At 39.3% G+C, this 24421-nt stretch overlaps 1 protein-coding gene across 4 annotated transcripts; it reads right to left on the bottom strand.

The window, feature by feature from the left end:
* Positions 1–898: 898 nt before the first annotated feature.
* On the bottom strand, positions 899–21523 carry cpt1a2b (carnitine palmitoyltransferase 1A2b). Of its 4 annotated transcripts, none has more exons than XR_015090056.1 (19): positions 21351–21523; positions 18308–18450; positions 16364–16503; positions 14620–14797; positions 14354–14455; positions 14119–14256; positions 13638–13715; positions 13140–13247; positions 12512–12888; positions 9786–9974; positions 8484–8589; positions 7919–8035; positions 6665–6829; positions 5874–6002; positions 5542–5697; positions 4484–4597; positions 4244–4336; positions 2976–3245; positions 899–2842 (listed from the first exon to the last, which is right to left on the bottom strand). XR_015090056.1 is itself a non-coding variant. In XM_086055022.1 (19 exons), the coding sequence occupies exons 2-18, from the start codon at positions 18446–18448 to the stop codon at positions 3117–3119; spliced, it is 2460 nt and encodes an 819-aa protein (XP_085911148.1). In that variant the 5' UTR covers positions 18449–18450; positions 21351–21523; the 3' UTR covers positions 899–2842; positions 3103–3116. The 4 variants fall into 4 exon arrangements, 3 of the variants coding, with proteins under 3 accessions (XP_085911148.1, XP_085911149.1, XP_085911147.1); XM_086055022.1 differs by having other exon boundaries at positions 3103–3245; XM_086055023.1 differs by having other exon boundaries at positions 899–3245; positions 12512–12707; positions 12801–12888.
* Positions 21524–24421: the final 2898 nt, after the last annotated feature.

The following is a 24421-nucleotide window of genomic DNA, read 5'->3' as shown; positions in this document are numbered from 1 at the left end:
AAGATGGTGTAGCTGCTCTAGCCTTTCCCCTGAGTTTTGCTTCCTTTTTCCTCATTCTCAGTTTCATTCTGGGCTCATTGTTCAGTGGTTGTTTTCTTTTTCCCCACTGCCATTCTCCCTGAGTTTCTGAAGAGCCTCATAACAGCTGAATGCTGATGCACCATGTTTGCTTTGAACTCTAGACTCCACAAATTAACTCGAGTCTGCTGACCTCAAAACCCAACTGGGTTACATGAACATTTCCTTAATGTTTTCAGGACATAAGCCAGGCTTTTCACCGATTTATAGCATCATTTTAAAATCTATTCCACAGCTGACAGAGAGCCAGTGTAAAACTTTTAGGACTAGGTTAATATGTTCTGATCCGTTTTTTTTGTGGTTAGAATCTGACCTGCAGTGTTCTGATTGAACTGCAGCTGTTTGATGTCCATATTTCCTGTCGAATAATAAACAATAAACAATAAACAACAATCAAAGTGAAACTGTGGCTCCAAATGCGTGTCGGCTTTTGCTGGTGGAAGAAGATAAAAAGTCCCGCCTGCGGATTCCTTTCTAACCCAGTCATGTTATCATTAGTTAATTTTCAATCGATGTAGTTCTCACTTTACAGATAGAGAGCACTAAGGAATATTTTAACTTTGATCTTTTCGAATGTGATTGTTAAAGCTATGATGCCATTTAAAGTGCTTTGTAAACATCCATCCATCCATTAAGTTTGGTTTAATAAAATTGTTCATGGAGATTTCCATTGTCATAATCGGATTGTGAAATGCTATTGCCTGTCATGGATCAGCTTACCCTGCAGACACATTTCTTCCAGGATTGTTTTGGGTGTAGAAAACGTAAAATGTTAAAACAAGAACAACATGGGGATTCATAGAACATAAAAACATGCACATAAAAAAAAAAAAATCTAATTTATTTGAGGTCGGGGATTACTTTATTTCAGGACACATTCCATCACCATTTGTTTAAAAGCATAAGTCGCAACGTGAACAGTGGACATTTAAATAGCATGAAATAAAGTCAGTAATAAAAAAACGGACAGCCCATTATTTGAAGGTAAATGCAACAGTCACATGAACAAAACCCACCAATTAAAGACAACCACGACAAGGAACTAAACATTTATCCCAAAAGGTAATTGTTTAGCTTTAGTTAACATGTAACTGCTCAAAGCACATAATTCCAGGCAGGCTATGCTGTTAAGTAAAAATCAATGATCAATGATGCTGATGTGAAAGAAATAACTCGATCCTAATTTTAACCAAAGCCAGTATGAAAGGGTAATAATGTGATTTCACACGACTTTTCATGACCGTTGTCAGAAACATTCATTCACAAGCCTAAAATGCGTGCATTACCCTCTTCTCTTCTCACATCATTCTTGAGGAAGGAGTTCATCACAGTTGGGGAAAATATTTTTGAACGCAAATGTGACTTACTGTACATAAGGAGACGCGTATGGTGGCACACAGTACATCCCCATGAATGCTAACAGCAGCAAACTGTCAATCATTTCCACGACTGTATGCCTCCAAAATATCTAGTAAAATCATAATAAAATAAAAAATCTTGAGTAATACCTGCTTTACCACAACCTTGTGCTATGGAAGTGCACTTATTTTGAAGCCCTTTTTGCCAATTTCGTGCTGAAAGTTTGAGCTGCATCTCACTCTGAACTGGCCGCGCTGTATAAACGTGAACAAAACAAATATGTCCCAGACGTCAAGCATATTATTTCCCAATTTTAGTAACTGGATGTGTTAACTCAACTGCAGATGGCAACAATATTTATCTGACGCAAGATGAGAGGAGATTGTTTATCTTGGAACAAAGTCACATCGCTATTGACTGGCCGACAGTGAAACGTTACTCACTGTTTTACATTGCACTTTATTAGTTTTTCATTTTACAACTGGCTGCTATCAATAATATAGCACAGTTAAGACAGAGCTAATTGTTCCCACCTCATGTCTATGACTTTCACAATGTTTGCTTGAAGAGAGGTCAAAGTTGATCCATTCATTTAGTGATTTATTTAAAGACCAGGAAGCGATGGCTAGGGGCTACACAATCAGTCAAAATAGATGTTGTTTTTTGATGTTTGGAGTCATAATGGAGTGAAAACCAAAAGGGCCATTCATAAAATGCAATACTTTTTTTGCTTAGAGATAACTGAACTGTCCCTGCACGGCACTTAACTCTTTTGCGATTTTCAGTGAGTCAGGACACACGCCGTCATGCTGTGCTGTTATGATGTCACACTATTTACAAAGCGCAGAAGCATACTGCTGACCGAGCAAGTCCATGTGAGGTTGTTGGCTATATTTAAGGTTAATTTGGCTACTTGTGAAAAAAAGAACGGATCTATCAAAGTGGAGACCACTATTTTGAGGAAATTCAGCACATTGCATTGGCTAAATCAACGACAGAGTCGACCATTCTCAACACCTGAGGTGTTTCATGCAACAGCAGTAAAGCCCGACAGAGGCTGAACCAAACATAGCCTTACAATGTCTTCAATAAGAAAACACTAAAACACAGCCTCATCAAAAATTAACCAAACATATACAATAAAAGAAAATCTTGTACTTCCCATCCCTCTTCCATTTCCTCACCATGAACATGGTTGGATTTGATCAGTCCTGTAACTCCAAAAATGACAGTCTGTTACGATTGAATGACCATTGCATGGCACTTGGAAAGCATCAAATGAAGCTGCAGCGACATTTCATATCTGGCTTGACGTCCTTTCATGTCTGTGGTTTCCGGCAAATTCTCCAACAGCCACCAGCTAAATGTCATGACAGAGTACTTTCGCTATCTAGTCACTGCACTCCTGCACAAATCAAAACGGATACACACTATTGAGCTTCAACGGAAAATGTAAAAATCCAAACTGTCGTGCACAAAAAAGGCCACAGTAATTAAGACTCACAGCTATAAAAGTCGAGTAAGCACCATACACTTACAGAGGTTTAAATGTGCTTCATTTGTATCTTCTCTCATCACATTTCCCTTGTGTCATATATTTCTTATTTTTGGTGTCACTTCCATAATAGGATCTTCACCATGTGTTTGCGAGGGCAATATTCATACATGTTTGACTGTATTCAGAGGTTCTTCTTAGGCTGAGGCTGGGCTGTGGCTTTGGCACATGGAGGAGTTTTGGTGTCAGCACTGAGGACGCGCATGATGTCTTTCAGAGCTTTGTTTATTTGGCCTCCAAACCTGTGGGAGGTCTAAAATGGAAACAGGAAATCCTTAAATCAGTTTATAAAAAAAAAAAAAAAAAAAAAAAAAAAAAAGAGTTATCAACATTTTGCAAAGTGCGCCTTGTGCGGTGTACGTACAGACACAAAAACAATCAGAGTGCCCAACCACAACAACAAGCTCAGTTAAAAAAAAAAAAAAAAATACTTTCAGTTACAATAAATCAGGTGAGCACTTGTTGGAAATTAGTCAAATAAATAAGAAACTATGAATACATGTAAAAACATGTAAGTTTATTTTTATGCAAAAAGAATTCAATTATTTACTGTATTTCACTTTTGATGAATAAAACAAAATTTATAATGCAATAACTTATCATTTATTTAAATAAATACAAATAAGTAATCATGTCATGTCATCTTCCAAACCGCTTATCCTATATAGGGTCGCGGTGAGTTGCTGGAGCCTATCCCAGCTGTCAATGGGCGAAGGCAGACCACACCCCGAACTGGTCGCCAGCCAGTCGCAGGGCACACATAGACACTGTCACTGAGCGGGAATCGATCCCACGCTGCCCGCACACAACTCAGGCGTGTGTACCACTACACTATCAGCGGACACAAATAAGTAATGTATATGCAAAATAGATTTTTAAAATATTTTCCAGACTTATTTACATACAACTCAATGATTTAATGAGACACAGTATCCGAATAAAAAAACGTGACATATGTCAAAACATTTTAATGAAACAATTTTGGGAAATTACTTAACGCTAGATAATGTATACGCTTGCTTGACGGGCCGGATTAAAAAACAAAGCCGGCTGTGAGGGCTGCGGGCCTTACTTTGGCCACTCCTCCTCAAAAGTCACAAAACAGAACTAGCACATGCATGAGATGTGATGACAGCAGATGTATGACAAAAGACGCTTTGTAATTGTGTCATGTTTTTTTTTTAAACTCGGGGCTACATCTGAATGGAACATTGTGTTACAAAACAAGAAGAAAAATGACATTTTACTTACAGTTTCATTGCAGGAATGTTTGCACGACACATGGAAGTTGATCATATCTTCGCCCACGATGATATAAGAAACGCCATAACCATCATCAGCCACCTGATGTGACCACAGAGAAATGTGAGATGTGCACATTTAAGTGTACAGCATGGGGATAATTTGTATTTACAGTACAGCCAGCCTCTGACCGTATACTTAGTGTATCGTGCAAGAAGTTAAAAAGAAAAAAAAAATGTGGGTGCTCACAGGTCCAAATCCTCCGCCTAGTGATACAAATTCAGGGTGGTTCTTCAAGTCGAACAGCTCCATTTGCTGAACCGGCGTCTGACTAGTGGAGAGGCGCCAAGGCTCAGACAAAACCTGAAATATCCAACAACAGAGAGACGCATTGCAATACGTCGGGGGAACAGGAACTGTGAACTGCTACAAATAGTAAAAATCAGCAAATAATGCAGCCCCGCCAAAAATGAATTTGTAATTTCTGTGCTTTGCAGACCTGGATCCATGACGTCCAAATAAAACCAAAAATATGTGGTGATTTTATTTAGCAACATACTGGCTGTATTAAAAGTCATCACTGTATCATTATACATCACACTCAGTAATATCATGCTTCCCACAACTTCATCATATTTGGAAGTGCTGACTAGCAATGGTCGATATGAGTTGGCGGTTGGTGCGCAAAATGAATGTTTTCATTTTTAAAGTCAATCGGGAAATTTTCACACACAAACACTAATAAATTACTACATGGCTTAGGGCTGGGCAATAATTCAATATCAATATCTATCGCGACAGTCACGTGATCGGTAGCAATAGAAAATGCCTTCGATAAAATGTTTGGTTGAAAAAATTCAGAAAGCATACCCCGACTATTTAATAGCGACGAGGGAAATCTAAAAATAGACTACAAGGTGGAAAATATCTGTCTGCTAAATCTGGTGCAAACATATCCATGTCTTGTGATGCTGATTAATGTATGTATGTATGTAAACACTGTACATAAAATGAAAAGGAAGACAACAAGAAAAAACCCCACACACACACAAAATACAGTATACGATATACCATTATGTTGTACGATTTAGACGTTTTATATCCTATGTGCTGTATAGATCGTTATATCACACAACACTAATGCGGAGATTCACTCCATTTGTTGAGTATCACGATCTGATTTGATGATATACACAGAAAATCCCAAAGAGTCACTTCCAAAAGTAATTCGGATACTGTCATACATATTTGTGGAAGTGTAGGTGTCCACGTTGAGCTGGTTACTTTCCAGGTGAACCAGAGCTTACCTCTTTGAGGAACGGTGATTCCACTCCCAGATATTTCGAGACGACGTACAGGCAGAAGAGGTGTCTGTCAATCCCAGCTCCAGTCATAGCCAATCGATAAAGATTCTGGTGTCTCTCTGAAGCCAGTCTAAAGAGTCGCCGACATTGTTCCGCTGTCTATCCACACAAAAACGCACTTCACTCGAATGACACAATAAAATCGCAAGGAAATCAAGGAATATTTCACAGCATTTTTATTTAAGATAAGACACACCGATTTTGGATTGCCTATTAAACTTATTATTTTCCCTTCATTTCACTTCTTTGAGAAGAAATAAAAATGAAGGACCAACCTCTCCACTCTCCAAAGCCTTTACAAAGGCACTGCTTTCGTTGGAGCAGGATCGCACAGTCTCCGTCCGTCCTTCCCTGAAGAGGCGGGTCATGGACGCCTCATAAGTCAGACAGAAACCGCCACGATCCTGAGGAATGGAATTAAATTAAAAACGTAGTTTTACATGGGGGGGGGGGGCGTTTCGGAGGGCAATAAGCACTTCCTAACCAGATGTATGACCAAAATGCCATTTTAAATATGGACAAAAGATAAGCATATATCTGTTTTGGTAAAAAATTTTCATCATATTATCTTTATATATTTCATGCTAACTGCATCTATAGAAGATACAACCTTCAACAACAAAGGGTTGAAACAATCAAAAAATACTGTAACTGTAAATACTGTCTAACGGGTTAAATGAGTCTTCCTTGAATCGTATCATAACCCACGTACCGAGAATCGTATCGAATCGTCTTTTGTGGATAGATGCGCACCCCAATTATAAAGGTAGAATATGTGAATCGTTTCCATTGTAGCTTAAGCAAAACATGTTTTTGTTGTGATGTTCTTCCAACTAGTAATGTGTTGGCTTTGTAACACCTTCTGAATGTCAGCTATTCAGAGGTAATCATATTCAGCGGCAGTTTCTGAAACAGTTAACACCTCAGCTTCGGCCACAGGCAGCACATTTTGAGTTAAAGAGCATGCGCGGAGACACTTCCCTTGGTTTGGTTGCTTGTGGATAATCCCCCAAATTCCTCTCAAAACAACAACCTTCAGACCCGAGAAAAGTGCAGCATGCCTTACCCTGTAGTACGCCAACTGTAATGCGATCTGAATGAACGCATCAGGGCTGACCCGGAGCTTCTTAATTCGGCCTTTTCCAAAGTCTCTGAAGGGGAAGACATGGCAGTCCACGTCGTCAGCCAAAGCCTGAGCAACAGCAAGAGAGCTGCACACTTGAGCTTGAACCTGCAAGCCCGACAGAAGAGAGACTTGAGCAAAGCATGTAATTTGGCCTTTTATTGGCATGTAAGACGTTTCGTACAGCTGCGCCGAGATTTTGCCCTGCTCAACACGCGATTATGAAGGTAGAGCGTGTTTGGAGCAAACAACACTGCTCACCACCAAAAGAACAGAACGCCAAATGTACAATGACAGTATGGTGGTGGCAGCATTATACCTTAGAGACGTTTTTTTCTACAGATAATACAGAGGTCTTAGACAAGGTGGAGGGAATTATTAACAGACCCAAATAACTGTCAGTCTTGGCAAAAAAAATGAAAAAAAACCTTGAGGCTCCTGCAACCATTGTGTTACAAAGCAAAACAATGTCAGAAAATGCTACGAGAACAGCAGAACTTTATTTGGGGTTAATCAGCGGAACTTATAACTACCGTATTTTCCGGACTATAAGCCGTGACTTTTTTCCTAGATTTTGAGCCCCGCGGCTTATAGTCCAGTGCGGCTATTCTGCACAGCTCGGGGCGCTCTAACCGGAATGACACCCTCAGACAACTGCTTTGCAGGCAACTTTTGAATATAGGAGTTTGTATAAAAACCAATAAAGCAGTGATACCATAGCAGTATACCTTTTCATTATGAATCTTAACTTCTGCGTTAATAACATCACCCCAAAAAAATCAAGTCTTTACGCCAACATGTGCAGCGAAGTGGAGTAGTGGTTAGCATGCGTGTTACGGTTGAGAATCGCAGCTTGGGACCCTCAGGTGTTCATATCCGTAAGTCAAGCGATGTAATATCACGGAGCAACGAAAGCAAAGAAACACAGAACAGCGGCATTGACATGCCACTCTCGACTACTCCATTTACAAACACGTGTTAATACTAAAGTTCTACAAGCCTGTTCAAACACATAAGAAGATGGAATGAAAAAAAAATTCAGGTATGTATGATAGGATCACAAGTGTGCACTTGGTGGTGGTGTCTGTCTAGACATGAGTGGAGAGTGGGCGAGCGAGTGAGATAAAGGCATTGGAATATGAGTCAAGGTAGAATGACACACGATACAGAGTAATTCTACAGTAATAAAAGTAATACCTCTGGCGAGATGTCCCAGGTAAGCCTCTGGGGGTGAGGTAACGAGCGTTCCACTTCACCCTTGCAGTGTCCATCCTCAGTGTATCCCAGATGGAAAGCATCAGTGGCTAGTGCGTACTGAAAATAAGTGGATTCAAAAGTTTAGAAAAGGGGAAATTATAGGTTCACCTATAAGTGCATTTTAAGTCAAGTAGCATTATGATCTCACGCGTCATTAGCGTGAGTATAGGTTGTGTTGTCTTCTATTTTGATGACTATATGGTACACTCCAGACGTTACTGTTCAACATGTTTAGTGTCAACAATATTTTGTCATATAAATGAACACGATCCGTCCTGGTAAATCTGGATATATTAGATCTGTGAATATAGGTTTGTTTGGATAATTGTGACGTGAAATAGCTTGTGAGATGTATACACATTGGAGAATTGGATCTGTGAAAACTACTTTGTAGATAAAGATAATTAAAAAAAAAAAAAAAAAACAACAACATGTTTTTCTTTACCACAACCAACCAACAGTCTTCAGCCATTTACCTGACATAAAGAGTGGAATACACACTCACCTCCCAAAGATGAGCCACAGTTGGTGCATCAGCCCAGGAGTGTTCAGCGTTCAGTCCATTTTTCCCATTCTTGTAGATCACAACTGAAAAGGATTTATCATACCACCTAGGAAATCCAAGAAAGATACAAGAAGAGAGACAGCCACGCACACATCATTTTGACATGATTAGGTTTGGGAAAACTAACGGTAAAATCTTTGCTCTCTCACGAAATCAACTCTACAGATTTACTGATACTAAGATTTAATTGGATGGTTTGCAAAATATTGATATACAGTTGATTTACAAGTTTAATTTATTCCTCACCAATCTCGTCACTCAATTTACGGAAACAACAAATGCCAGTAATCCTTTACGGCATTAATAATCAATTAGTTAATAGTAAATGTTTTTTAAAAATAGCGCTCACTGTTTTGCAAAACGACACAATAAAACCTTAAGAAGAATGACAATAACTACCGGTAAACTGTTTTTATCTACCTTATTCCTGTGTGTTCACATGGGTAAACGATCATACGTGCAACTTCCTGTCAGACATCGGAAGTAGCAGGGAGCTATTTGATACAGTGGCCTTCATTTGATGGAGCGGTTAAAAAAAGAAAAACTTCTTTCCGTTTCCAAACCTTCACGAGCCGCGCAACATTTCGAAATAACTTGCACAGCTTGGCAACTTCTTGCACTGTTGGCGGCTGTACTAACAAGTAAAACAAGTTGAATGTGTGACTACAGCGGCAATTTTGAACTTGAATGTTTTTATTTTATTTACAAAAATGTTTGTTTTTCAATTTTATTTTTAGTCATTACGTTTGTTATCGTTAACTCAAATAACGTTGTTCAGGAGCTAACGGGCCCTGTTAGTTCAGCGTGTCTGCAAGTGAGTTGGGGTCTTATTTGTGTGTTTGTTTGTATGTTTGTGTTGCTGGCCCTTTCAATAAACAGCTAAAATTGCCACTTGAGGTTCTCCTTGCCCACATGCCGGTGTCATTAAATTACCTTAATTGCTCTTTTTTCCCCACTTTGATTTAGCTGCGGTGTATCTGAAGCTCGCTTGTACGTTAAGTTTTGGCTAGCACCAAAATATATATATATTTTTTTTAAATACATTTGATCAAGCATAACTTGAAAAATGTGGCACACTCAAAATACCACTGCAAATGTACAGTAATTATTCCTAAGTGAGAAAGCCACACATACAAACTACTTTTGCCAAAAGGAAGAATGAAATTAATCCTCATGTCAAAAGATAATGTGCTGTTGATGAATATTACTCGTCGGCATTCATTTCTTCAGTTTTATCCTCACCTGTCGTAACATTTGCCATGGAGCAACGCCTTGGCATATCGGTCCAAATTGCCTGCTGGGTCGTTTCCCCTCATGCCTTGCTCTTCATCATCCAAGGTCACAAAGAAGGCTGACTTTTCGATGGCATCTAAAGATCGCTTGTTGATGCCGGAGCTGAAGTATTGCTTTCTCATCTGAGACCAAGGAATCCTGGGAATACATGAACAGAGAAATAAGGCGCTCCTACGTCTATTATTGTGCGGGGGGAAGGAACTGCATCTGCAGTAAACCGTGACAAATAATCTGTAATCGAGGAAACAACCTGATTACTTCACATGTTGTGTTTACATCTGCACATCTGTGCTGTGAGCAGGGCTTGTACTGTACAAACTTTGCAATGCGCAGTCAATATTTATTTCAAAAACATCAGGCTATAAATTGTTGCTTTCTAGGTAGTTTGGGTTACCCTACATGGTTCAATTAACACAATTTCAGATTTTTGGGGGGATTGGAAGCGGCATAATTTGTGAAAACGGTGACCCATGCACACCCATGTCTGCCCAAACAACAAACACAAAAAAACATCTGTTGTAAATGTTAAGTCTCCAAACGCAAAGCCGCAGAATATTAATTATGCTTGAAATTTGGTACACGATGTGTACGTGTTCGCTCCATTAAATCAGGAACATACTGCAGACAGTAATCAGCATGTTTACATACAATTTTGGCTTCCGAGTCAAAGGTCTTGATAGAATCTCATTGGTCCTTTTATCTTAAATGCTTGCTGGATTATCAGTAACTACTAGAAGACTGCATATTCCCAGTTGAACTATTTATCCATCCATCCATTATCTGTACCGCTTCTCCTCACAAGGGTCGCGGGGAGTGCTGGAGCCTATCCCAGCTGTCTTCGGGCAGTAGGCGGGGGACACTCTGAATTGGTTGCCACCCAATCGTAGGGCACACAGAGACAAACATCCGCACTCACAATCACACCTAGGGACAATTTAGTGGCCAATTAACCTACCAATCATGTTTTTTAAACGTGGGAGGAAACCGGAGTATCCGGAGAAAACCCACGCAGGCACGGGGAGAACATGCAAACTCCACACAGGACGTGCTAACCGCGCCGTTCTTGAACTATTTAATGAATGCCAAAAAGAACTGAGTACACAGCTGTGGAGCCTTTTTCTGCCAGATGTAGAAAAAGGCCTAACACCCTCCCACACGATTCCTGCTCTTATACTCAATTGGTCGCCTCCACACAGGGGAGGTGTCGCTGCCCAGCGCATACGATAATAGTTTGAACAGAATTCAATTGATATCAGGACCGAGGATGTGATTGAGAAAGGAAGCAAAGTAAAAACAAGCGACAAGTAACAGCATATATAACGGTATGCTCGGGGTCCGACATTCATGACGTAGTTGTAGTTGTTGTCCAATAACACGCATCGAAATGTGTTCTGTTTTACTTTTTTTGTTAGTTTGGAAGTCACTGGGTTGGCTACAGTCAGTGGTTGGCTCAAATGTTCAACTGTTAACACTTTCAGAGAGGCAAAATGAAACGAAAACATCTAGTCGTTAAAGTTCGTTATTAAGCTTGACTGGGAACAGTCCTTACTGTCATCCTTTCTCTGGAAAACTCAAGTCTTCTGTAACATTAAGGATGAACTCAAAATGTCATTGAGAACTTTGCACATAAATATGATTTATTTCCGACGTGTTTCGCCAGTGTTTTATTGATTTTTTTTCCAACCTGCCAATCTCCTGAGTCCTGACAGTGTGCATAATGCCATAAAAATGAACCACACAAAGACAGCTAACATCACTCTTGTTCAACCTCTTTTGCGAAGCAAGCACCACAGAAATGGAGTGCTGTATTGTATGCATGTTTTAGAAAAAGATTTTCCCATAACTCCCTTCACAGACATTTTTTTCAAATTTCAAACACGTACTGCAATAATTAAAAAAAAAAAAAAAAAAAAAAGTGAAATTTACTCTCACCCCTTATTCATACTGTACCTCATTATTCTTACATCCTTATTATCAATGCAGAAATTTACTGAACTTATTCTAATACATTATCAACCACCTTTACCTTACAAACAAATTAATTGTAAGTATTAATGTACGTAACTGCTATTTGTAGTTACATACATAGTAAAGGTAAGTCAGGAACTTATTATTATTATGAACTTATCAATAATCCTTTTATGATTATCACACACCCCCATTCCTGTGTGTTTATTGAAAATCGTCTCGATACATTGTTCCCTTACTTTTTGCTGGTGATACGTTACAATAAGCAATAAGTGAATTTCCGCTAAGTAGAGGTTACACTTTTTTTGTTTTCATTTTTTGAATTGTATTTAATTTTTTCACTCGTGACATTGTGTGTTTCGCCATGTGAAGTGAATAGCCAGAGCTGCATGTTATTTTCACCAACAGCTGTTGCATATCGACACCTGAGATCAGCTGAATGACATCACATGATTTGTAGCTTTGCATACTATTGTTTTAACTGACACAGTAGACTGCTGCGTTGCCTGCAAATATAACAAACTTTAAAACTTGATTTTGGGAAAACGTGCCAACAAACAAAATCTGATTACGAAAACAATAAACTTCACAACTTCAAAGATCCATGTCCTCCCTCACCGGGGATCATCGCTTTCAAAAACGAAAGCAGATACTACTTGGCCTCGGCCCACCGTCTATAAAGAGCAACTGTGGTCCGTGGTTTCTACCTGTCTCCGGCAGTAAGTGCTCCTAGTTTGTCTTCTCCAGGTTGTGGGGTTGAAGGGTCATCCAGGATCTTCTGAATCTGGTACTCAATCTCCCTGGGAGAGAGCAGACGGCCAGCCCGGTAAACCCACAAGCGAAAATAGCGCCCCTTGTGGTACACAGCAACGAACTCGCTATCCAGCCAGTGCTGAAGAACATCTGTGAAGGGGATTATTTCAATTAAAACCAAATCCGACATGTACACACTTGCCTGCTCATTCTGGCTGTTCCAAAAAAGTGTGCATGTTTTACCAGTCTCAACTCCCGGAGTACGTGTTGTGTTGAACATCCTTTCAGTCTGGGCAGCACACAGAGGGATGACAGTACCGGGAACACGGCTCTAATTCATAGAGACAAGAAGGAACATTTACGCAGTAATTTATTAAACTTTCTTTATGTGTTTTCTAACACAAACATGTTGCATATTTTGTTTTTAAAAACCCTTTTTCCATCACAGCAAGGGAAAAAAAATAAAATAAAAAAAATCTGGAGATCAGAAATTACATAACACCAGATTGCAAATGCGTGACTTTCACTCACATGCAGGCAGACAGATCGAATGACATCATTTCATCTAGAGAAACCACATACCGGTTTGAGTTCCTCACGGTTGACCTTGCGGCGGTAGAGGAGCATGGCAGTAATTGTGTTGCCTGCCCTTGCAGCTTGTATAGAAGTTGGGGTAACATACAGGAAATCCTGCAAAGTACATACACATAGTGAGGAAAACATGTAACTCACAACCGATGATGATTTATCATACCCTGTGGGGAAATGAAAGAAGAAAAAGTACCCCCACATGGCTTTGAATTTTTACATGCTATATTCTATATTTGGAACACAGATACTATAGATGGTAGAATGTGTAGAAGAGGTAAATACGAATGAGATTATTCTATAAAACGTCCTACAAAGACCATTTAATCCTTTAGCAAAATGCAACATGTCATAAGAAACCTACAAAATCTTACACATTTTGCATGTGTCTCACAATAGCAAATGTCTCACTTCTATACTGTACACAAATATTGTACATTTAGAAAGAATTGGCTCTCCCTAGTGTTCTAGCAAAAAACTGCAGCTGGTTACCATGCCATAGTAGTTACTGTTGACCATTATGGGGCCTCGGCTTCGAAGGTAAATGTATTCCTCCCACCAGTCACTCACCTGGAAGGAAAAACAGCCAATTAAAGTTTGAGTAGGATTTTTTCCTGCCGATAAAGTGAATAAATTAAAAAAAATAACATTGACCAAGCTTCTTCATTCACTCATTTAAATGGGTGGCAGTTTCTTCTCTAGTATATTTAATTGGTAGGTGAAGACAATACAGTTAAGAAACTGCCATCCAGACTGCGCTTTACTTTCCACAACACTCGGAAATATTAGATTAGATATTACACAAATTTCTCAGTTGGCAACGGTATGTGAAAAGGCCTCTTATTTCAATGAAAAATCCGAATCATTTTCAAATGCATATGAAACGTTCTATCAAGTTGATGAATGCAAATCAACAGTAGCAAGTGTGAAACCATTTTCATGTGTTTTTGTGAGTGATAGGCAAGTTACCCACATAGTTAGTAGCCCAGAGAGCTTTCAGTTTTAAGTAACGCTGGAGGCGATTTCCCAGGTTGCATTCAAAGTCCGAGGCCAGTTTTGTCATCCGTTCGAATTCCGAATCTGCCAACAGAGGGCGTGCTGACTCCAAGTACTGAGACACAAACACAACGTGAACGATTTAGGCTGTTGTAGCATACAAATCAATAAGAGGACTGTGAATGAAGATGTGTTAGTGTTTGTACACACACCCTGCTCAGTGTGTCCTTTATGGCTGGAACAGGCAGATGAGGAAGCGACGTTTGATAGCTGTACAGTAGAGGCTTCCTGCTAGATAAGAGCCTCAATAGAGTCTGAAAAAAAACAAAGTGACAGATAGGGAACGGTTTCAAGAAAAAAATGTGAAATATCAGGAATTAAAGCATCAACACTTTATCATTAGCACATTATAAACAACTTTTTAGTCGATGCGCAGTCGCCATCTAGGGGCGCTGCAATAGCAAGGAGCATGGCTTACCACCCAGATTTTGGTAGTGTTGGAAACTCGACCGTGCTGCTCAAACATCCACTGGTGGTAGGAGAGAAGCAGCTTGAGGCAGAACCTGAGAGCCAGGATGAGGGACAGCCACAGCAGTGTGCTGAAAACCAGCGCGGAAAGCATCGTCTGGCCCTGAGCGCTGAGAGACACGTGGAGGCTGGACAGGAAGGCATGAAAGAGAGAAAACACAAGGCAAATAAATCATTTTTTCATTCATTAAAGGGGAAAGTCAACCAAAACATTTTATTGACAATAACATGGTGTATGCGCCACCAACAGTCTAAAAACTGCATTCTGATTAATGTTGCGTTTGTGGAATACGAGTTAAGAAATAAAAAACATCTATTTTTAATCCATCTCAGGGGCCACCATTTTGTCACTCGCTGTCGACTAAAAATGACATCACAGTAGCTAAGGGCTCAGATAACAACCAATCACGGCTCACCTGTTTTCTGAAGCTGAGCCATGCTTGGCTGTTACCTGAGCAACCGTGATGTCATTTTCGGTCGACAAAATTGTTTCTTTTTAAATGTAATTCATTAAAACAATTAGCCTGTGGAAAACACCCATTGGAACATGTAACTTTTAAATTGTTGTCGATTCATCTGAAATGCTGCTACCGAATGCACTATTGTGCTGAAATCGTCTATGGAAGCAACTTCATATCACATACAGTGTAACCATAACAGTATTCTTAGTGGCCGAGCGGTTCAAAATAGTGTTGTGTTGTATACATGGAGAAATAAAGCAATCTGGTTTGCGTCAGATGGGATAATGACAACGTAGGGATTATTAGCAACACGGTTGCATATTCAAACAAGGTCAGTGGACTCTGTATGTCATTATGATGGTAGCCATGTTTGGGAGTAAGGTCTTTGTGTCAAAGTCATTTCCTAATGGATGCTACTAAAACAGAATGGGACAAGTGTGTGTGTGTGTGTGTATGACCATAATGCCAACAGTCAGTCAGTAACACTGAGTGTCAGTCAGTCAAGAGGCTGTTTGGGATGTCGGTCAGAGTTCAAGTGCTGCAAACACACCCACATTGCTCACTTGTGACTCATCAGTCAAATGTGCAGAGAACTTGGATGTTTGTGGATTAGCCACTTCAATTGCTGTTACTTGGCCGAAATGCAACAAGGTGCATAATAGGACTGCCACTATCAAATATTTTTAGAATCGATTATTCTATCGATGATTCCACTGATTCATCGGATACAATTTTATCCTGCATTAAAGTGTATTACAAAAACATTTTTCTCGAGTATTGTTCATTGACCAATTATTGTTATTTATTTGGGATTGTTTATTGATAAAAAAAAACAACTAAACAACAATTAAGCAATATCACACAAGAGGGATTGATGTTGTACTTACCAACCTTTTTGAAACTGATATAGTTCCTGGTTCAGTCATTGTTTTCCGGAGTAAAAGCAGATGTTTGCAAATGTCTTATTTTGATTAAACACAAAAGATAATCAGTGTGCTTTCATGAAGGACTACAAACTCCAGAGAATAATAACTGTTGAGAGGCTGAATTGGAGGATTTGGACAATTTTAATGTATCTCTATATTTTGCATTTAGAAACCTGCTAATGCTAATAGAGAATTTGAGGAAACAAATTGCTCAGTGAGGGAAAAACGCTTTAGGAAGAAATACTGAATATCATCAAAAAGCAAAGACAAACACTTTCAAACACTCTTGATATTTGTGTGTAACTACCTGAGGGGAAGGTGCTGCTGTATCTTGGCAATGAGCCCCATGCTAGGATCAGAGCGCATGTACATGGTGGCCAGGATGGCAATGACGACAAACAGCCAGGATGAAGGGCTGGCTGGATACATTCCCTTGATCACCCGGTTCTGCAGTTAAAAAAACAATAACAAAAGACAAAAAAAGAAGCTCATTCCTATGGGAAATACAAATGTAGAACCACATATATAACAATTCTGCCTTTAAAAAGAATGTTCCATTTTCATCGACCCTGTCAGGTATTAAAAAAACACTGATTATTACTGTGATTTTAGTCTATAGCGGCACTGCATCATACTGGGAGCTTTCCCTAACTTTATGCACATTTAACATGGATGAAAAGAATACAAGGAAATATTAAAAAATAATAGTAAAAGACTATACTATTCAGCACAGATTTCTAGTATTGAAAAAGCGCATTATTTGTATGCTTGATTTATGCAACTTTTCAAATATTAGAAGGCCTTTAAAAAAAGACATCAAATGTGTTCGCAAACATGAGTCAGTAGGTAAATCGGATCTCAAACTCTTCAACCACCTGCACAGTGCACAACCAATTGTAAACATTTACTACCTGTTAGTAGGGTTGGGCATCGTTTGAATTTGGACGATTCCGGTTCTTTGATTCGATTCCGGTTCCTAACGATTCTCGATTCCGATTCTTAACAAAACAAAAGGAGTTATTTTTGGACAAATCACATGAACTTCTCTGTTCTTCAATTTCATGAACTTTTTAATATTTGTGAACTTTACCATGGATTACTCAAAGGGCTGTTTTTAACCAGTATAGTAATTTTAATTTTAAAAAATTGTATTATTTAGTATTATTTTACACTAGAGCTTTATTTTTGAGAAGTTCAAGACAATACAATAATGCAGTGAACACCAATTGATTGGCTAATCTTGTCTTGCTTCAGAAAGAAAATATATGACAAACACAACGCTGCATTTTAAGGGCAAGCAAGGAAAGTCTATCTAATCTAAGCAGTCTTTGTAACCATATGATGTTTCCGTCTGTCCAGTATTTATGTAAATGCTGCAGCTGTGTATGCCACAAGCTAAATATTATTAGCTGGATATGTCCATTTGTGCGTTGAACTTGTTGGCTCAATGTTGTAATTAGAAGCGGTTAGTCGATTCTGACTTTTGGGTCATAAGCTGCATCGCGTCAGTTCTATTGGCTAGGCGTCAGCCGAATGAGCCACCCGGGCCGGTCCGGGCAGGATCACCGATCCCGCGAAGGGCGACTGCTGCCGCCGCTGTGGATATCCGTGGGAAGGGCCGGGCGCACGCTCATAGTCGCCGCCGCGGCCCAAGCTTGCCGGGCGGTATGAAGCGATCGGAGGGGCAGCTTGAGTGGTTGCGCGCACACTTTTTTTTTTTTTTTTTTTAAATCGGTCATACTTTGTTTGTAGCTCTTCCGCGCGGCTAACTAGGAATCAAAACTTAGCACCGCCATTCTAAAATCTGAACGGTTCCGGAATGATGGACCCGGTTCCACTCGGTTCCGGGTTTTCGGTGCCCATCCCTGCCTGTTAGTACTACATGCATGGCGGAGAATACTCATTATCATCACAACCTTGGCGTGTAAGGCTCTCCTGTATTTTAGCTTTTCTTTGCACACGAACAGCATTCCCATACATCACAGGTGTCAAACTCCGATCCTCAAGGGCCCCTATCCCTAAAATATTTTCCTCCTCCAACACACCCGATTGAAATGATCAGAATTGTTATCAGTCTCCTGCAGGGCTTGCTGATGAGCTGTCACAACAACACCAACACGCCTTAATAAGCACCCCAACCCTCCTGGCCCATCCCACAGGTGGTGGTCCATGTGACGGGGGACCCACAATAGGAACTTAGAAGTTAGCAAAATACAGTAAATGTTAATGATATAAGCTTTCTGTTACTCACTCTGATGCGGCTGACGCGCTTTTTCCACGATCGTACTCCCGACAGGTAGATCTGGTTCAGTGCCTGATATGAGAGCTGCAGATCGATGCCCTCCGGTGTTATGGTGAACTGGAATGCCACAGCCTGGTGAGCCTCTGCCATGACTAGAGGCCCACACGATAAAATATTAATTCATTCATGTATATACATTTCTGAAATTGTAACAAACACATTTAATACTTAAAATGACGTTAGATTTATCAAACTCAAGTGATCAGCAAATATTTAATGATAAAAAAAAAAACGCATCATGCCTATCCTTAGTCCTATGCTAATTGCATAAAACTGCGGTCAAGTCAATTAGGGTATCGTAGTGCCACGTCTTGGCACAAATGTTTAGATGCAGCCGTCAGTGTCTTTCTGTGGTCATGAATTATATATTACAGTACTTTTGTGCAATTAGACCGAGAGCTGTGCTGTTGGCGAAACATAAAATAAAGTGGTTCAATAACCTAAGCGGTAGAAAGATGATGTGGGATGGCACCAATATCTTGTTTGTGACACATCGTTTATCAACAACAACTTTAGTCATTTTTAGAAGAGGACTTTCTAAAGTACACCAAAGTCATACAATTTGGAAGAAATTCGTCTATTAAAGAGGGAAATCAACCCAAACACATTTTTTTTCAAGAATATGTTCTATGCAGGCCCATTAGTTGAAGCAGGGCTATCTGGTTAATATTGCATTTATGGAATACTGTATAGCAAAATACACCCGTTTTTGTCCATCTCAGCGGCAGCCATTTTGCTATAGCTGTCAACTGAAAATGACATCACAGTTGCTCAGGTAACGACCAATCATGGCTCAGCTTCAGAAATTAGGTGAGCCACGATTGGTCGTTACCTGAGCCCAGAGCGACTGTGATGTCATTTTCAGTTGACAAAAGTGACAAAATGGAAAACGGATACATTTTGCTGCTTAACTCATAGTCCACAAATGCAATATTAATCAGAATGCTTTGTTTAGACTAGTGGAGGTGCATAGAACATATTACTGTAAAGACATTTTTGGGGTTGACTTTATTCTTTAAGTTACAATTAACAGAACACGGGGGCCTGGTAAACTGATAAACCAGATTAATTAAACTATGTGTGACAGAAAACACTTACACTACATAGGATCATGCAATGCATCATGAAAATTAATTTTGGATTTTTTGTAACATCCAAAAAGTGCCTAGGATTGCTATTTTTATTTTCATGTTAAAAAAAAAACTTCATATTCAGTCATTTTTTGTTTATATTTTTGCAAAATCTTAATAATGCAACCCTGGTAGTTTTGGTCGCTATAATAGTGATATAACATTTTCATAGGGTTGTTATCAATTATCAGATCATTATATGTCTAAGAAAAACAACTAAAACACAGTACATAAGTAGCACTCCGCGAAACCACACATAACAGGTTTATTCTCATATGAGAAGCCACCAAACTAGTATTGTGGAGGAAAGTGCAAACATTGTGGAATCCAGCCAAGCAGGTCACCAGAAGTCAAAAGGTCATTGCTTGGCGTGAATTGATCCAGAGCCTAGAAGATGTAGTACAAGACCCCATCAATAAAGACCAATAAGGGAGAAACCTTTATTGTGGGCCTGGCAGCACCTTGCATGGCAGCAGTCACTCACTGGTGTATGAATGTACGTGTGAATGGGTGAATGTGAGCCCTTTAAAGCACTTTGGGCATTGTATAGTGTAGATAAAGTGCTATATACCATAAGTACACTCCATTTACCATTTATTAAACAATGTGCACCATGATGAAGAATCAACATCAGCTCTTCAACCTCGCTTCAAACACGTATTGGTCACTGCAGTGGAGCTCTTACAGTAACTTTGTTTTAATACTCTTGATAAATGAAATACTATTAAAATTCTGTTATTTTATGTTCGCAATTTCAACATTGTTTCAATGACTTAGTGGCAATGTTTTTTCAATATTCTTGATAACTGAAATACTATTGAAGTTCTGTCTATGTTCAGAACGTACAGTAAATGTTTCAGTATTAAATGGTGCAAAGTTCATGATTTGGAATCAACATTAGATGTCAATGTTGATTCAATTACTTATTGGTGGGGGGAAAAAAAACCATTGTTTCCATATAGTTTTAACTGCATGCTGTTCAAGATAAGGGGCAGATGTCAAACAGAGGCCAGAGGGTGCCTTGACACAGGTGCAAGATCTGCACCTGCAAAAATAAGTACCAGCAAAAAATAACTTGTCTGAAACATTCATCAAGCTTAACCATCCACGAATTAATGTCAGGTTATTAAAATTATTTTGAGGACACTGTACTCAAACGAATCTGGAGCATCCATTGTGTGCATGAGAAATGAACACAATGTACAGCAAACGAGGAAAAATGTTTATCAAATATTTTCAAGAATTTCAAGCATCTGAGAAAACCCTGTCATCGGCTCTCATAATTGATCGCCCGCATTACAAGTCAGTGTTTATTAAAGACCGAAATGGGTGGGCGGCAAAAGCAAACGACTATAATAGACCAGTTAACATCGTGACGTCATAGGATCGAAAAGGGAGCTGTCTGTCTTCTACCGCGCTGCCACTATTTCAAGATATATTAATAATAATTACAGTTAATGCTTAAGACTTCGTTTCGGGTTGTTCATGACGCAACCAAGACAATTAACTCTCGGCGAAACTTGTTTTCATGTGGCTTTCCTCTCCAAAACCGGTTAAGTTGCACTACAGGCATGCCTCAGGCTGCTCTCCATCCCTACACCATCCGCGTCCAGCTGCGGTGAATGGAAATCATAAAAAACACCACATCAACCCGGATCATATGCACTCGCCAATATGTGGCGTTTCAGTTCATTTTGGAGAAGTCGTGGAGCAGGCAGCACACAACAAGAGCTCCATTCACATTCAGCACCATCACCAACCGCGCGAAGCACAACGAGTAATGGGCGCACAAATGCTTGATATAAAGCCCAGCTATACGAGTAACACGAGGAAATGTAATGCAAAGCGAGTTGGAAATGTACCTAGAAATTGTTGGAAGGCGCTTGCTCGGCAATGTGAGTGACAGAGAAGCTTCTGTTTGTGCCCCTCCCTCCTCACGACGCGATACCCGCTGCGAAAGTGAGCGCTCTCACTCGTGGCGCAAACTAGCCTAGCTTGCTAACAACTCGACTTTCGCCGCCAGTCTCCAAAGATCGTCTGCGCGTAAGCAGATGGCCTCCTCTTCGCCATTTACTGCGGCTAAATTGTCTTGGATGTTTCCGGTGAGCGTCAGCGCTCAATGGATATGGATAGTAAATTCAGTACAATAGAATTTAGAAAACTATTTAGAACAAATTCCAATAATTTGAAAAGTAATGGTGTTTAGATTTAAATACGTTTTTTTAAAGGGACATATTACGAGCATTAGAGAGAGGGGGGGGGGGGGGGGTGGGGGGAAGAAAGAGAGAGAGACCTACCTATCAGGGATTGGCAACTCTGGTCCTCGAGGGCCGCTCTCCTGCATGTTTTGGATGTTTTCCTCCTCCAAAACAATCAGACATTCGGATGTTATATTCGAGACATTCTATCATATTGAAAATTGTTTCTAATTTGTGGAATTTGTTATCTATTTTGTGGACACTGTTGCTATACCTAACTATAAAAGTATCGTTTCTACACGAAATGAAGGACTTGCAGTGGTCGTCACTTTCACAGGTAGAAACAAAAATACTCTCATAGTTTGTACCATCATTGATCATCATCATCATTATCACAGATTATTCTTATTATGATGATTGTTATTTTCAATAACACTGTTCACCTTATTATTATTTTTTTTTTTACTATTTTTTTCATCAGAGATGCAAGTAAACTTTTCTAGATTCATTTTTTGCGACCTGCACTTGGGTTTTTTTCTGTAGAACATCAGGTTTTAATCATCATCATCATCATCGTCACCATATGTAGTCTAGTAATATTTATTAATTGATAAGAGTTAGGTTCAGCAGCAAGAGGAGGATTTTTTCTGAAACATAGCTGTAAAATTACGGTAAAAACAAAAAAATATAATATCTCAAAAACAACCATCTTGCATCTTGTTTGTTGTTTCAAATGAAGTCTTCCTTTAATTGTTTATGCCACTTCTCATAAGAGTCGCTTGTGAACTAGCCTGTTCCGTCTGACTTTGGGCAGAAGGCAGGGTACACCCTGCATTGGTTGCCAGTCAATCACAGCCTGGGCATGTAAACAAACAACCATTCACACTCATACACACACCAATGGATAAATTGGTCCCTTCAGTTAGCCTAATATGAATACTTAGGAATGTGGGAGAAAACCCACACAAACTGGGTAGAACAGGCAAATTCCACACTAGGACTTGAGCCGAGATTGGAACCTCGGCTGTGACATGCTAATTAGGCCATTGTGCTTTCCCATTTTGTTTTAAAAATGGATTGTTGTCAACATTAAAGGTTGGACTTGTTAATGCATTTTAGCCATAACCCAGTCTATCATCAAAGCAGAGAAGCTATTATCATAATTTTATTTTGTTTTTATGTCATTATCATATCGCCAAAAAAAGTGTGTCATTAAATGTCAACATGAGCATCAATTACCCACACATAATTCCATTGCTGTTTATTGTTGAACATTTCTCACAGGCAATAACTGTTTCCGTTCATTACAGTCATCATCAATATTTTAGAATTTTGTTTTACTTTTAGTAGTTTGAGTCGAGGGTGAGAGGTGGAGTTGTGTTTGCTGCACTTATGGGTGGGAGACAAAATGATTGGAGTGGTACCGATGCAAGCGAAAGTGGAAGAATGACACATAAGGATAATGAGGGAGAACGTTTTATGGCGACTACAGTGTCGAGAAAAGACAACGAACGCTACATGGAAACAGATGGCATACAATGGAGAGAGACAAAAGGCATATAGTGTGCATGTGCGTTGATGTAATGAGTGTAAAATGTATACAAAGGCAAGGGGAGTGATTAAATGACAGGGAGTAGGGTGGGGTGGCGGAGATATATATAATGATGGGTGAGGGTGGATTGTTTTCAATAGTAGCAGTTCATTCTTACTAAGTTTAAGGCAGCTTTAAATGCAGCAGCCCTTTGTGGTTTTAATGTCACGCTTTTCTTGTTTCAATACTTATCGAAAAGGTTTCTTCCCAGGAAAAGAAAAACTTTAATCTTGTGTGTTGAACATGTCATATATCTCTCAATTATCTTTTTACCTCCAAACATTTCTGACACTCGGACATTTGAACTGGGTGAGCCACACTTTTCAAGGTCTATCTTTCAGTTATGGAGGGAGAAAACAGAGTAGAGCCTCGGATGATAAGAAAAGAAAATGATACAGTGTTGAACGTTAGCCTTGGGGAGACCTAAATAGTACAACGTTCCGTACCGTTCAGTGTTTCAAGTCAATAAACAGAACGAAACATAACATTGCTTCTTTTTTTTGTAGAACTGAAAGACCGCTGCCATACTTTGCTATTGTAGGTACAAATTGTGTTTAATTTTTGAAGTGGAGTGCCTGTGATTTGAACAGTGTTACATGCATGTTTGCACTAATTTTCTTACATTCCCGTAAACATACAGTAGCTCGTGCTCGCTTTTGACAAGAGTGTCAACGACACTGGCAGAAAAATAAACTAAAAGTTTTCGTTTATCTTTTGCCGTGTTTGAGTGGGATTTTTTTTTTTTTTTTTTTAATCTTTGGAGGTGGAAGTCGTTTAGAGTAGCAAACAATAAATGTGCAGAATGTGGGTTCAAAATAAACAAAACATAACATAATGACACAGGAGGGTGTTTTTGCAGCATTAATTTTCACAATATTAAAAGCTTTTGTGGTTAATAAAAGAGAAATCATAAATACATAATTGAAAAAATAAATATTTCAATTATAAACATTCATATTGATAGTGCCTATTTTGCTGGTGGCATGAAAACAAAAAGACCAGAGCAGACTACAAAAAGGAAAACAATCATACATGTGTCTTGAATTTTCTATTGCCTTTCCCCCTCTAGGCAATTTCTGTGCAGCATTTTTACAATGACAAACATCACAATCTATGTGGTTTACATTTTTGCACATTCTTTCTT

The sequence above is a fragment of the Filicampus tigris genome, chromosome 16, assembly GCF_054856515.1.
Source record: "Filicampus tigris isolate MCC_2025a chromosome 16, RoL_Ftig_1.0, whole genome shotgun sequence".
NCBI lineage: Eukaryota > Metazoa > Chordata > Actinopteri > Syngnathiformes > Syngnathidae > Filicampus > Filicampus tigris.
The sequence above is the reverse complement of the archived record's forward strand: the minus strand, read 5'-3'. Positions and strand labels throughout refer to the sequence as shown.

What these genes read in the sequence shown, in the direction of transcription:
- cpt1a2b (XM_086055021.1), bottom strand. Translation starts at nt 18,448, where the DNA reads ATGGCAGAGGCTCACCAGGCTGTGGCATTCCAGTTCACCATAACACCG. An exon ending in AGCGCGTCAGCCGCATCAGA is followed by an intron (nt 16,504 to 18,307) that starts GTGAGTAACAGA and finishes TTTTAACTGCAG; the next exon opens with AACCGGGTGATCAAGGGAAT. An exon ending in ACACTACCAAAATCTGGGTG is followed by an intron (nt 14,456 to 14,619) that starts GTAAGCCATGCT and finishes GTTTTTTTTCAG; the next exon opens with ACTCTATTGAGGCTCTTATC.